The 13,993-nt window shown below is 61.4% G+C and overlaps 1 protein-coding gene across 7 annotated transcripts in view; it reads left to right on the top strand.

Annotated features, from left to right (window-relative positions):
- The window catches only part of TPST2 (tyrosylprotein sulfotransferase 2), a 40,364-nt gene that overhangs the window by 16,627 nt on the left and 9,744 nt on the right, over positions 1-13,993 (top strand). For 2 of the 7 annotated variants that reach the window (XM_036449804.2, XM_036449805.2), the window contains exons 2-5: positions 9,475-10,380; positions 10,653-10,851; positions 12,205-12,255; positions 13,588-13,636. In XM_036449804.2, coding sequence (XP_036305697.1) covers positions 9,539-10,380; positions 10,653-10,851; positions 12,205-12,255; positions 13,588-13,629 — 1,134 coding nt within the window. In that variant the 5' untranslated portion in view covers positions 9,475-9,538 and the 3' untranslated portion in view covers positions 13,630-13,636. Of the gene's footprint in view, positions 1-9,474; positions 10,381-10,652; positions 10,852-12,204; positions 12,256-13,587; positions 13,723-13,993 lie in introns of all 7 variants that reach the window. The other 5 variants (XM_045585659.1, XM_045585658.1, XR_006742383.1 and 2 more) reach the window with 4 other exon arrangements.

The raw sequence follows: 13,993 nt of genomic DNA, 5'->3' as shown, positions 1-13,993 counted from the left end.
ATCCGCATCCTGACTCCAGAGCCAGACTCTTAAAGGGGCCGGTCTCTCTCTTCTTGGTGGGAGGCACCGGCCTGCTGCCTGCAGAGGGGGAGCCAGGCCTGCCCCGTGACCTTGCCCCGTACCCTTGGCTCCAGGCTTTCTCTGAGGCTCCCAGGCTTATTCCAGGGCTGGCTCTGTGTCCCAGCTCTCAAGGTCCTGGAATTATGTAAGAAACCTAGAAATCGCCTGATTTCATTTCTTCTTTATTTCTAATCACACCGCTGATGGATAGCCCTGTAGGTCAGGGAGGGGAGGAGAAAGACATGAGCTAACTTAGCCTTTTAGGGCGCACCTTTCTGGAGTATTTTTCCAACATCAATATTTACTGGGATGGGATTGGATAGCGAATTTATCACCAACATCTCAGCCCAGTATCCCTCAGGTTCATGTACCCTTTTTTACAGATGGATCCAGGTCTGTGAAGGTTGTGCCATGAATATTTAACCAGAATGTCTAATTAGAGATGATGCTAAATAAATAGAATGTCTAATGAGAGATGATGCTAAATTAAGAGCTGGCATTTACTGAAATCCTCCTTCTGCTGGGCCCTGCCCGGAGCACTTAACAGTTATCCCAGCAACCCTCTGAGTGGTCAAAATTAAGTTCAGCCCCACTTTACAGATGAGAAAACTGAGGCTGTTGGAGTTAACTGGCCCCAGGTCTCATGGCCAGTCCTCGTTGGCAAAGGCAGCTGTGGACAGGTCCGTAGCCCCTCCCGAGCCTTCCTCCTATACCTTAACCATTGGGCCACATGGCCACTTACCTCACCTCTCATGTCCTCAGGATGCCTGTCTTTGAGGCGGGCAAGTGAGATCGGTGCTCGCCAAGGAGAGAAGACCCTAAGGTTCTGAGACGCAGAGCCTTGCACAGCCTGACCGCCATTCACAATTCCCCGATGCCCCAGGCAACCCCAGGCTCCGTACTTGGCATTCCAGGCCAGGCACAGTCTGTTCCCTGTCTCCCTCCTTTCCCTGCGCTCTTGCCCCCATTGCTGACTTCTAACTGGCACATACCAGTATTTCTGAAATCCCTGCCACGCATCACCGTGCAGCCTCCACCTCAGTCCTCCCAGCAGCCTTGCTGGTCAGAATTCCTGGCCCCATTTGATGGATGAGGCAACCGAGGCCCAGAGGGAGAGAGGACCCTGCGAGGGGTCTGGAGCAGAGGCAGGCGCGCGCCCAGGCCGGCTGGCCGCACACCAGGTCCTGGCCGCCTACCTGAGCCTTCTCTCACCCGCCGCCGCTGGTGACTGTGACCCCGATGCCCAGCCTAGCTCTGCTTCCCCCCGAGGCCAGAGTCACCCACCGAGGTCCCTGGTGCCCTCCCACTCACTTCCGACAACATCCAAGGTCACGTGCGGGCGCGTGATGCCAGCATGGGCGGGCACCTGGCTTCTTTCCTAATAGTTGTCTCCTGTGTTCAAATCACATCCAAACACTAAGTCACACTCCGGAATATGCCGTCAAGCTCTTGCTTGTTTGTGCAGCCCCTGCTGCCTTGTGCTTGGTGGTGGAGAGAGGACGTGGGCAGGAATGGGTAGGAACGGGAGCCCAGGCCTCCCCCCCCCTCCCCCACCCCTCCGGGCCCAGGAATTGGGATGGGAAAGTGACATCTTTATTGGCTCAATTAAAACTTCCTCCCAGCAGCGCGGTAGGTGCCAGCTCGCGCAGCGGGGCCTGGTCTCCGGGAGAAACCACATGTATCTTGATATCACATTTCAGTTGCTACAGATCCATGCAAATTGCAGTCCTCAGCCTCCAACTTATTGCTCTAATAAAGGGCCATATGGGTTCCTCTATACACCATTTTTTTACCCGTGTTCTTAGCCAGGTTTTGCTCTAATTGGTGTCCTTATAATCGTCTGGGACCCTCTAGAACATTTTGGGGAGGGACCCGTAGGTTTCACCAAGGGGGCTCACGGCATGGAGTCCAAGAGCTGGTGAGGCGTGTGTGTGATGCCACCCTGCACCCCGTGGGCAGCCGCCTCCCGTCTGCGTCTCCTATTTGTGGCCTGGGCAGCGGGGAGCTCGCTCTCGCGGTGTTTGGGGAGGTCGGCAGTTGCTGGGCGCAGTTCTGGAGTGGTGTCTGTCTGTCTGTCCGTTGGGGATGGCCCTGGGCCACCTGGCCTGCCCACAAAGGTGCTCCCACAGCCCCCGCATGTCCTCCATCCGGGCGTCCACCCCTCGGTGGATCATCTGCCTCTCCTGTGCCTGTTGGGACACTCCTCACCGGCAGCCCGTCTCCTGAGAGATGAGAGTCCCTAGTCGTTGCTAATGTCACTGAGCGCATGCGCTGTGCCAGCCTCAGGAGCAGCCAGGTGGGTGCTGTTTGCACCCCCCTTCTGCAGAGGAGCGAGAGAGGCCCAGAGAGAAGTGGTCAGCACCAGATCACAACAGCTGGCCATTGCACCTGGCCCGTCCAGCTCGTACCCCATACCCTCGGCCCGGCCAGGAGCCCCTGAATGCTGAACTCGAGGCCCTACCAGGGGTCCTCAAACTTTTTAAAGTGGGGGCCAGATCACGGTCCCTCAGAGAGATGGAGGGCCGGACTATATGAACTACTAATTCCTACTGTAACACCTCGGCTGCGCTCACTGCCCAAAAAACCTGGCGGGCCGGATCAGACTCCTCTGCGGGCCGCATGTGGCCCGCGGGCCGTAGTTTGAAGACCCCTGCTACGCAGTATTGAATGGGGGGGACCGAACTTGGTGATGCAGGTCCCTGGGCCCCATTCCATAACATCCCAATCAGAACGCTTGGGGCGGGTCTTTGAGTCATTTCAGAAGGTGCCGATGCGCTTGTTGGTGGAGAAAACCTTAAGGGAAGAAGTACCAGTTATAAGGAAGCTCTGGTCTGAGGGCTGTGTGTCAGCCCCCTGACGGAACCCCGCTACTGCTGTGAGCACCCCCTGCCGCAGGTGGGGAGAGCGGGCCCTAGTGATCGGCAGGCCCGGGACTCCGAGCCAGGTGTGCGGACTCCTCCCGCAGTGCTCTTCCCCGTTCTGGCAGCTTCTCGGTGGGAGAATGGAGACAGGGTGGTGTGTGGTGTGTGTGTGTGTGTGGCAGGTGCAGGAAGCTCCGGCCCAAAGGTCACCCCAAAGGTCACCCGGGGCCCTTCCTGTTTGCATTGTTCACTAGCAGGAGGGGTCCCACGTGTTCCCAAGCAGGAAGCCCAGAGCCAGGGCTGAGCCGGGTGCCAGGGGCGAGGCTGGGATGGGGCCGGAGCTGGAGCTGGTTCCTGCCCCCAGCAGCTGCGTGACCTCGGCTTCCCACCTGGCAGTGGGAGGGGAGGGGCTGGGGGCTGGTTAAGAGCTTGGGTTCTGGCATCAGAGAGACCTGGGTTCCAGTACAGGCTCAGGCAGTTCCCGGCTGTGTGACCTCGGACTCTCACTTCCTGTCTCTGAGCTGGTTTCCCCTTTGTCACATGACTGATAACAGTGCCTACCCAGGTGGTGGTTAGAGGCCGAACATAATTAAGTGCCAGGTGCACACAAGCCTCTTTCCTCGATGGCAGACCACTTGGTGTACCTGCGTGCGTGCGTGCGTGCGTGCGTGTATGTTTAGTCAATGACTTTTTTCCCGAGCTGGGGCTTGGGATGGTGAGGTCAGGGGTCAGCGGGGCTCCGTGGGGTGGGTGGTAGCCATGGCGATGGCATGTGGGAGCTGGTGCCCGAGGGGAGGGCTGGCAGGATGATAGCTGCTCCGGGTACATGCACTGCCCCCTCCCCCCACCCCCAGGCCACTCTGAGGGAGGGACCTGCCACCTTCGCTGGTGCCTGTGCTCAAACCCGTCCGCTGAGCTTGGAGAGATTCTGCTGAGTTAGACGTTCAGAGGCGTTTGAGCCCAGATCCGTGGGTGTCAGTGTAAATGTCACCTCGTTCTGTGACCTCCTGTGGCATGACCCCCCCCCCCCCCCCCACTGGGGACATTTCCTTCTGAACACCTGTCACAGCCTCTTCCTGGCTCACATGCTGCTGTTTGCTCCACTAGAAGGTCAGCTCCAGGAGGCAGGAGCCTTGTCGGCGGCTCTCGGTGTGTCCTGGCACATAGTAGTCGCGCAGTAAACTTGTGTGGAATGAATGAATGAATGAATGAATGAATGTGGGTCTGAAAGGATCGGGAAGATTGAACAGCCCCTCTCACTCCCCCAGCTTTCCAGGGTCAGTGGGGAAAGCGAGCAGAACCCCTCCCCCCTCCAGCTGCACCCATGTATGAGCCCTGTGACAGGTGCCAAGGCGATTGCCGGGGGCAGAGCTGGGGTGGGGGGGGGGGCAGAGCCAGGTGTGGGACGGGCTTCTCCCCTTAAGGCTGTGAGGCTTCTGACCACTCCGTTCTCAGCTCCATCCCCTCGCCTCTCAGGTGGGAATGGAAACCCCCATCTGCAAACTTCCCACAGCCCCGGCCGCGCTCAGCTGGTGGGATGGTGTCCCGGGCACCAAGAGGTGGCCAGCTCCGCTCCCAGCTGGGGCACAGCGGCAGGCAGCTGATGGATGTTTCTCGCTCACCCGTCTCCCTCTCTTGGGGTGACTGTAAGTCAAGAAACACGTTTCCGCCGAGGATGAAATTAGAAAATGAAAGCCAGCATGTAAATAGCACTCGCGGTGGCAGGCGCTGACTTTTTTACGTCTCTCAGCGCATCTCCGAGGCTAGTTCCTCCGCAGCGGCCACATTTCCAGGGCCCAGGCCATGTGCGCGTTGTCGTCACCCCCGTTTTACAGATGAGGAGACTGAGGCTCAGAGTGGGTAAGTCATTAGCCCATGCGGCTGGGGTTTGAGTCCCTACTATACTTTTTAAAAACACTACTCATCTTATTACTCTGTAGAGAGACGGTACGACAGCGCCAGGTGATGGGGAGCGGGCATCCTCCCGACCTTGCGGCATCTGCGTCAGTTTCCTGACTTTCGTTTGGTGCCTGTGGTTTCCAGGTGCCGCTGGGTTTGGTTGATTCGGCATTCGCTCTTTCGCCGTCTTGCGCAGCCGGCACGCACCTGACCTTGGCCATCGGTACATGAGAGCACCGGGCCCTCGCCGCCCACTGGGGCTGTTGTGAGGGTAAAACCAGGGCATGGAAAGCCCTCGGCCCGGTGTGGAGTATGCAGTGGCGCATAATGAATGCTTACTTTTCTCCTGTAAGAAAACGGGGGCTCCTGGACGCCCCTCCCCAGGCCTCTCCTTTGCCTTCCGAGTCAGCGCTGTCCTCAGAAAGCAGTGTGGGGGACAGGGTGCCCTGCCCCGGAGCCCAAGACCTTTTCCATGCATGTCCAGAGAGGAAGTCCTGTTTTGTGCATCGTGTGGAGTTTTTGTTGCGCTTCTCTTTCTTCCCTCCTCCCCCCCTTTCCCTGCTCCCCCTTCGCTTCTCTCCCTTAAAATACATGTAAAAGCCCATTGTGGCTCCTAGGCCACACAGCGACAGGCGGGGGGGGGGGGGGGGGGCGGGGAGGGAGGGCCAGCTTTGCCTCCCATTCCAGACCTGCGCCTGGCCACCCTGCGGAGCTGAGCTTGCAATGTTCTTTCCTTTGACTTTAAGTTCAAATGCCCACGCGTGGGTGGTGCTCCACTTCAGACAGGTGGCCCTGGTTGCCTGGCCGAGGCTCAGCCCGGCCCTCAGCCCTGAAGGGGCCCTTCAGCTGCAGGCTGCCCGCCCGCCCGGCCTCCTCCTCCCCGGCTCCAGGCGTTTCAAGGGCTTCTGAGAGCAGCTGGGCCGAGCTGTCCCGCCGCCCTCCGCCCCTCCCCTCCTCCTGGAACGCCTCAAGCACCTTCTCCTTAATTGTTGTGTTTGTTCCAAGAGGCAGGCCTCCCATTATGGGCCGGCAGGGCGGCCTGTGTGTTCTGTGGCGTGGAGGGGAGGCCGGGGGCTGGTTGCTGTGGTTACACCTGGGAGCCCTTCACCATCTGGGCTCAGATGTGCGCGTGAGGCTGGTGTTTCAAAAAAAAAACACCTGTATAATAAAAAAAAATCAATATTGAAGGTGAAAAAAAAACCCCGTATAGAAGCGAGGGATGGGCACAGGGAAGAAGGACAGAAATGCAGGAACAGCCTGCCCCAGCTTATTTCCCTCTTGGCACAAATGAACTAACAGCTGCGATGTCTGAGGACTGGCTGTTCCTATTGAAACCTCCCAACAGCCCATTTTACAGAAGGGGAAAACTGAGGCTCAGAGCGGTGACAGTCTATGGGATCAGGGAGTCATCCAGCTCCAGAGCTGCTTTCTTATCCACCCCTCCTCCTGGAGTGGGACCGGAGGGGGGAAGGTGACACTCAGGCTTAGCTGGGATTCTGAAGTGATCGCCCTGCTGGGCCTCAGTTGCCCTGTTGGTGAAATGGGTTGGCAGAGACCCAGGGCTCTCTCTGCAAGCAGCAGCGCCTCAGCTCACATTCCCAGCTCGCACCTCTCTGCCTGAGAACTGAGCCAGGTCATCCCTGGAGGTCCAGGCAAGGCCAGGCCCCGCTGTGACATCCGGGGCCCAGACGGTCTCCCCTGCACTGCAGCGCCCCCAGAGTGCTTCCCCGTCCCTGTCGGTGCCCTCGGGGAACCCCCACCCCCTCTCCATGGCCCCGGCCCTAATGCAGCATCACTGATCTCCCAGGGTCGGGCGGGCAGCCTTGGTGAGCGCGCCCTAGGCTGCAGTCTGGGACGGGAGTGCCCGAGAGGTGGGTGCAGCCCCTGGTCCCCGAGCCCCAGCTCCTCTTGGGGCAGTCCTAGGCACAGCACCCACACCCCAGCCTCCATTCTTGGGGGCTCAGCAAAGCCCCCGGGCGGTGGCCAGGCCCCAAAGCCCGAGTCCCTTGGTCCCCCACTGGTGCTGCTGTCTGCTCCCGCACCCACGCTTCCCTGCCTCACAACAGCTCCCGGGAAGCCTGTCATCATCTCTTATTTGGGGGGAGGAAACGAGTTCAGAATGAAGTCCCTTGTCCGGTCACCAAATGGCGAGGGGCAGAAGCAGGATTTGAACCCCGAGCTGTAGCTCTTCCCCACCCTCCTCGCTGCCAGGAGGCCAGGACACTCCCATGATGGAGTCTGGTGGGGTGGGGTCAGGCCTGGTTCCTGGGCTGCGTCCGCTGGTCCCTCCTGGAGTGGCCCTGGGCGCCCAGGAAGCTGCCTGTGCTTTGTGGGGGGCTGGCTGGCAAGTCACCCCGCTTTTGCTTCCCAAGCCCCCCTCCAGGTCTTTGCTGTCCTCTGCTCCCGTCTGCGCCGCCTGTGTCGAGCTGTTTGCTCGTGTTGCAGAGGTGGCCTCTCTCTGGGGCCTGGCGCCTGCTCCTCTGCCCCCCGCCCCTGGCCCTGGGGCAGGTTGCCGCTGGCTGAGCCGGGGGGGGGGGGGGGGGGTCAGCATTCCCACCCCTGAGGCTGCGCCTGCTCAGTGAGGGTGGTGTGTTTCGGTGCCGTTGTAGATCGGGTATTAAACAAAGCGGGCGAGTGGCTGGCATTTCTCTCTTTCTCTCTGTCCCCCCTCCCCCCACCGGCCTTTACCATCCATATCACTTCTAACCCCAAACAATCTGGAAAGGACAGGAATCCTGCCCCCCCCCCCCCCCCCCGTTTTACCTCCCGTGGTTTCATTTACGTGCAGTCAACTGAGGTCTGAATATATGAAATGGAAAGTTCCAGAAAGAAACAATGATAAATGTTTACCTGTGGCTGCACTGAGTAGCGGGTGTAGCGGGTGTGAATCACGTGTTTGCCCAGCATCTGCACGCTGGGCACGCCCCCTCCCCGTCAGCAGCCGTTTGGTTATCAGAGAGTGACCGTCACGGCGCCACGGTCTGTGTCCAGGGGACCCCTGTTTTACTTAACGGCCCAAAGCGCATACGGCGCCCAGACGCCATCACAGGTCGGTACTACGGAGAAACGGGGTATATCCGCGGTTTCGGTATCTGCTGAGGGATCTTGGCACATCAACCCCCCCCCCCCCCAGAGGCGGACTGCTGTGCACACACATGCACGCGCACAGGGCCTTGCACACTCACTTCCCCAGATTTCCCCTTTTCTCTCTCCCCCCCCCCAACCCCCACCTGCCATCTGTTTCCTGAGAGCTCGTTCTCTCACTCCGGTTACTGAGTGTCAGGAAGGAAGGGTGGTTATGCTAATGCAGGCTAGCATGTGACTGACAGCTCCCCAGGGGTACTGACGCTGAAACAACAATCATGGCAGCCTTCCAGACTCCTGTCTAGTCTGTGTCACCAGCATGGCCGTGAGCACTGAGGAGGCTGAGGCCCGGGCGGACTTCTGAGTGGCTTTCTGTCCCGCCCCGCCTCCCCGCCACCCCCCAGAGTAGCCAGCTCCTGAGTGCAGGGCTCCCGTGGACCCCGGCATTGTCAGCAGCACGTTTCTGGAGGGGTTCCCCAGCTCCTTCCTGCAGCTCAGCCCAGTGGCCCCGGAGGAGGCTCCCCTTTGCTGTGTCAGCCGCTTCTAGGTCCTCCCAGCTCCTCGGAGGCCAGAGGCCCCAGCCCTGTGCAGCGGAGGAAGCTGCGGCCGAGATGGAGGAAGTGACTCTCCCGGAGGCACGTGGCAGGAAACGCCTCGGCCTTTCATCAGCCTTGACCCGCCCGGAGCGGCCGGGGCTGGTCCAGGGGCAGGCCAGGTCCCGTGTGGTCTAGGCTGGACCTCATGTTCAAAGGGGAATGCGTCTCCCCGGCCCCTTCCTCCACGCCCGCCCCGCTTCCCAGGCTGCCGGCAGCTCCCAGGCATGCGGGCTCCTTCCTGCCTGTGACTTTGCACTGGCTGTTCCCTTTGCCAGGAACACCCTTCCCTCTTTCCTGCCTGGCTGTCCAGGCTTCTCCAGAACTCCGCCGAGGGCTGCCTCCTCCTGCAGGAAGCCTGCCCTCCCCTGCTCAGTAGAACCCATCACCCCTCCCAGGTGTGGGTCTGTGATGTGTGTGGACCTGGGACTGAGGCTGTGCCTCTGAGCTCCATCACCCAATTCCTGGAATTCCTGGCACATAGTAGTTGCTCATTAAATGTTAGAATCAATGGATAACCAGTTGTTAGGATAGAAACTGCTCAGTGCTTCCCGTGTGCCAGGCACATTCTTCTGTCTTTGGAGGTTGTTCCGTGTTCATGATTAATCTTTGATATTAACACTCTTAGACCCATTTTTTACAGACGAAGCTCAGAGTAGTAGATCCCGTTGCCCAAGCTCACACAGCCACCCAGGAAGTGGCAGAGCTGAGATTTGAACTCAAGCCCGCCTGACTCCCTGAATGCCCAGAGACCGCAAGCCCCGACTTTGCTTCTCGGGAACACAGCAGGGGCGAGGCGGAGGAGGGCTGGTGTGGACAGAGGCCGGCTGAGTGCCCGGCATCCGAGTCTGCGGCTGTCCTGTGGGCGGCGGCTGCCTAAACCGGGGAGGAGGGCGGCTCGGTCCCGCTGGCCGCCGCGGGGTCTGCACGGCAGAGGCCCGCAGGCCTCGCTGACCACGGTGTCCCTCTCTCCCCAGATGTGAGCCCGGCCGGCGCCTGGCTGAGCCGTCACCCACGCAGGCCCCGCGGCCCCGGCCCAGCATGCGCCTGTCGGTGCGGAGGGCGCTGCTGGCGGCCTGCTGCGCGCTGGCCCTGCTGCTGGCCTTCCAGCTGGGCCAGCAGGTGCTGGAGTGCCGGGCGGCGCTGAGGGGCCCGGGGAGGCGCTGGCCCGCCATGCGGCCGGAGCAGGAGGACCTGGCGGTGGTGGGCCCGGACCGCGCCGAGTACCGCTACGGCAAGGCCATGCCGCTCATCTTCGTGGGCGGCGTGCCCCGCAGCGGCACCACGCTGATGCGCGCCATGCTGGACGCCCACCCCGAGGTGCGCTGCGGCGAGGAGACCCGCGTCATCCCCCGCGTGCTGGCCATGCGCCAGGCCTGGGCCAAGTCCGGCCGCGAGAAGCAGCGGCTGGACGAGGCGGGCGTGACGGACGAGGTGCTGGACGCGGCCATGCAGGCCTTCATCCTGGAGGTGATCGCCAAGCACGGCGAGCCGGCCCGCGTGCTCTGCAACAAGGACCCCTTCACGCTCAAGTCCTCCGTCTACCTGTCGCGCCTCTTCCCCAACTCCAAGTTCCTGCTGATGGTGCGGGACGGCCGCGCCTCGGTGCACTCCATGATCACGCGCAAGGTCACCATCGCCGGCTTCGACCTCAGCAGCTACCGCGACTGCCTGAGCAAGTGGAACAAGGCCATCGAGGTGATGTACGCGCAGTGCCTGGAGGTGGGCCGCGACAAGTGCCTGCCCGTCTACTACGAGCAGCTGGTGCTGCACCCGCGGCGCTCCCTGCAGCTCATCCTGGACTTCCTGGGCATCGCCTGGAGCGACGCGGTGCTGCACCACGAGGACCTCATCGGCAAGCCCGGCGGCGTCTCGCTGTCCAAGTGAGCGGCCCCTTACGGCGTCCAGGCGTCAGGGAAGCAGAAGTGAGGCCCCAGTGCTCTCTGCCTGGGCCGCCTCCCTCCCCTCGTGTGCTGTACCCCTCTACCCCCTTCCCTCCCCCAACACACACACACACACACACACACACACGGCGTGACCGGGCCGTGCCCCGTCGCGGTTTCACAGTCTCCCCACTGCCCCAGAGTGACTGGGCAGGGCCCCCCCCGGGAGCCCCCGGGTCCGCCCGCCCCCTGAGCCTGCCGTCTCTCCGCAGGATCGAGCGGTCCACGGACCAGGTCATCAAGCCCGTGAACCTGGAGGCGCTGTCCAAGTGGACGGGGCACATCCCCGGGGACGTGGTGCGGGACATGGCCCAGATCGCCCCCATGCTGGCCCGGCTCGGCTATGACCCCTACGCGAACCCTCCCAACTACGGCAACCCGGACCCCATCGTCGTCAACAACACGCACCGGGTGAGTGGGCGTGCTCTCACACATGGAGGCGTGCTCTCACATGTGGAGGCGTGCTCTCACATGTGGAGGCGTGCTCACACATATGGAGGTGTGCTCTCACATGTGGAGGCGTGCTCTCACATGTGGAGGCGTGCTCTCACACACGTGGAGGCGCGCTCTCACATGTGGAGACGTGCTCTCACACATGGAGGCATGCTCTCTCACATGTGGAGGCGTGCTCTCACACATGGAGGCGTGCTCTCACATGTGGAGGCGTGCTCTCACACGTGGAGGCGTGCTCTCACATGTGGAGGCGTGCTCTCACGCACACGGGAAGGCGTGCTCGTGGTCTGTGGTAAGGGTGCAGGCCCCAGCTGTCTGAGAAAACAATAAGCCCTTTGATTCCAGAGTGTGCCGAGTGGGTCATGTGACCGCTGTATTTCCATGTTTGCCTGGGTCACAAGGAAGCTCAGCCTCACACTCTGCCGTCTCCAGCCTGCAGGCCCATCTGTGCACTGATTTACTTTATTTCCCTGCTCTGACTTCCCCTTTATTGGATTCAGAGAGAGGGAGGAAGGGAGAGAGGAATAGAAACATCAATGATGAAAGAGAACGTGGAGCTGCCTCCTGCAGGCTCCACGCTGGGATCGAGCCCACAACCCGGGCCTGTGCCCTGACCGGGAATCGAACCATCACCCCCTGGTTCAACCTCCGAGCCCCGCCGGCTGGACCAGAGAGTTGTTTAGTCTTTAGAGGGGAACTACTGAGTTAAGTTCCGTTGTTGAAAGCCTTGTGTGTGTGCATGTGTATGTGTGCGTGTACATGTGTATGCTGTGTGTGTTTCTGTAATGGATCCAGGGGTACAGCACTCAGTGGTTGAAAGGACCCCAGTGTTAGTGAAATTGTCTTTCTGGGAGCCTGGAAGCTCTCTCTCAGGGATTGGTCACAGCCCTGGGGACGTGGTGAGGGACAGGCCCAGGCCGCCCCATGCTGGCCACGTGGATGGACGGGTGGGTGGATGGGTAGGTGAGTGGCGGGATTGGTAAGTTAATGGGTGTACGGGTGGGTGGGTAGATAGGTGAGTGGCGGGATGGGTAAGTTAATGGGTGGATGGGTGGGTGGGTGGATAGGTGAGTGGCGGGATGGGTAAGTTAATGGGTGGATGGATAGGTACGTTAATGGACGGACGGGTGGGTGGGTGGATAGGTGAGTGGCAGGATGGGTAAGTTAATGGGTGGACGGGTGGGTGGGTGGATAGGTGAGTGGCGGGATGGGTAAGTTAATGGGTGGATGGATAGGTACGTTAATGGACGGACGGGTGGGAAGGTGCATGGATGTGGAGGTGATGGACTGACTGGGTTTTCCCTTTTGTAGGTGTTGAAAGGGGACTACAAGACACCAGCCAATCTGAAGGGACATTTCCAGGTTAGAACCTCACGGGACTGAATCCTGTGGCCTGGCGTCCCGCTAGCTGTGCCTGATAGTCACCCTGCTTTTGCCTCTTCTGTGGGCAGGGTGTGTGTGTGTGTGTGTGTGTGTGCTCTGCTGAGTCATCCCCGGAACCCGTCTTTAAGGCCTGGAATCCGCTCAGATCGTGTTTTCATGGAGTCTGGCCGGTGCTGCAGGGCGTGTCCCTGAGGAGCAGAACGGAGGAGGGGCGTGTGCTGTGTCATGCCCCCCCCCCCCCCAGCTTTCGGGGAGCTGCCCTGCGCTTGGGCCCCCACCCCCCAGCTCTCCCCGCGCACGTGACTTGGGCCGGGATGTTCAGCCTGGAGGTGGGCGCGGAGTGGAGGGAAAGGCGCCCTAAGTGAGGCGTCGGTGCAGTCCTCCAGGCGGCACCGGGAAGCCAGAGAGAGGGGGACAGGAGCCGGCAGAGCTGAGCTCACAGGCTGAATGCGGCTCGGGCGGGCACCAACGCCTGCCACCCTGGGCTCTGCTGTTCCCATTCGGCCTCTGACCTCCACGTGGCGGGCTCCCTGCTCCAAGCTGCGGCTTGTGGAGTGCGGTCAGACCGCAGCCAGTCCTCCGGTTCTCCGGGCACCAGCTGGCGCTCGGCTCCGCCCTGGCACCGACGCCCGGAGCTCCACCTGCAGCTGGAGGCACTGCCCGTGGCCCCTCGGGGGCACCTCGCTCCCAGCCGGAAGCTAGGAATTCTGGGGAGCTTCATGACGTACATGACTGACCGGGTCACAGGCCAGTGATTACTAAGGTCGGGGGGAGGTGGGGGGTGGTGCTGAGTCGCGCCCCCTGATCTGCCTGGTCCACTGGCTCAGCCCCCCATCCTGGAGCTCTGTGGGCCCCTGGCCCCCGGCCATCTCATTAGCATACGGGACGTTGCGGGTGTTAGGAACTGTGTGCCAGGCCCAGGTCAAAGGTCACACGCTGGTTCTTCATCGCACCCGTCACCCCGAATCGGCCCCTCCCACCGGGGAAACAGCCCCCCTGCCATCTCTCCTGGCGGCCAGCGTGTTGCCGGGCGTTGCCGGGTGTTGCTGGGGGTGGACAGCATCTTGCCTGTGTGTGAGCTCCAGCCCCTCCCCCTAGAGTAGAGCTGCCTGAGAACAGGCCTGGTCTGCGGGGCTCATGTTTCCCAGCACCGCGCACATAGTAGGTGTGCACCTCGCACATAGTAGGTGTACAGGAAGTGTGAGATGTGTGAGTGTGCGTGCCGGGCGGTGATGCTGAGGGTGGGCCGCGGGCAGCGAGCCCCTGGCACCCCCTGGCGTGACCTCCCGTGACCTCCCGTGTCCTCCGCAGGCGAACCCGAACAGCACCGCCGCCCCCGGGGCAAGCTCGTGATTTCCAGGTACGCCCTCCTCCCCGCCCCACGGCTCCGGAGCCACTGCTGAAAAGCTGGTCCTTCCAGGGCCGCCGGGGAGGAGTGTCCCCAAGGTGGGCTGACCACCCCTCTGGGAGGTTTCCATGGTGACCGGCCAGGGAGCTGTTTATAGAACCACGGCTCCTCTCCTCTCCTCTCTGGGCGGCGGGGCAGGCTCGGTGTGAGCCAGCCGGGGAGGCTGTCTGGCTGCAGGGACGCTGCCGGGACCGGTGATGGGCGACCCCGGATCATGGCGGCCTGGCATGCCGCCCGCCGGGCCGGCTTCCAGGAACGGATCCGGTTTGGGCCAGAGCAGCCGGGGGTTCTGCCCCGTTATTCACTGAC

The sequence above is a fragment of the Pipistrellus kuhlii genome, unplaced genomic scaffold (assembly GCF_014108245.1).
Source record: "Pipistrellus kuhlii isolate mPipKuh1 unplaced genomic scaffold, mPipKuh1.p scaffold_m20_p_20, whole genome shotgun sequence".
Lineage (NCBI taxonomy): Eukaryota > Metazoa > Chordata > Mammalia > Chiroptera > Vespertilionidae > Pipistrellus > Pipistrellus kuhlii.
This window is presented reverse-complemented; position numbering and strand designations above follow the sequence as displayed.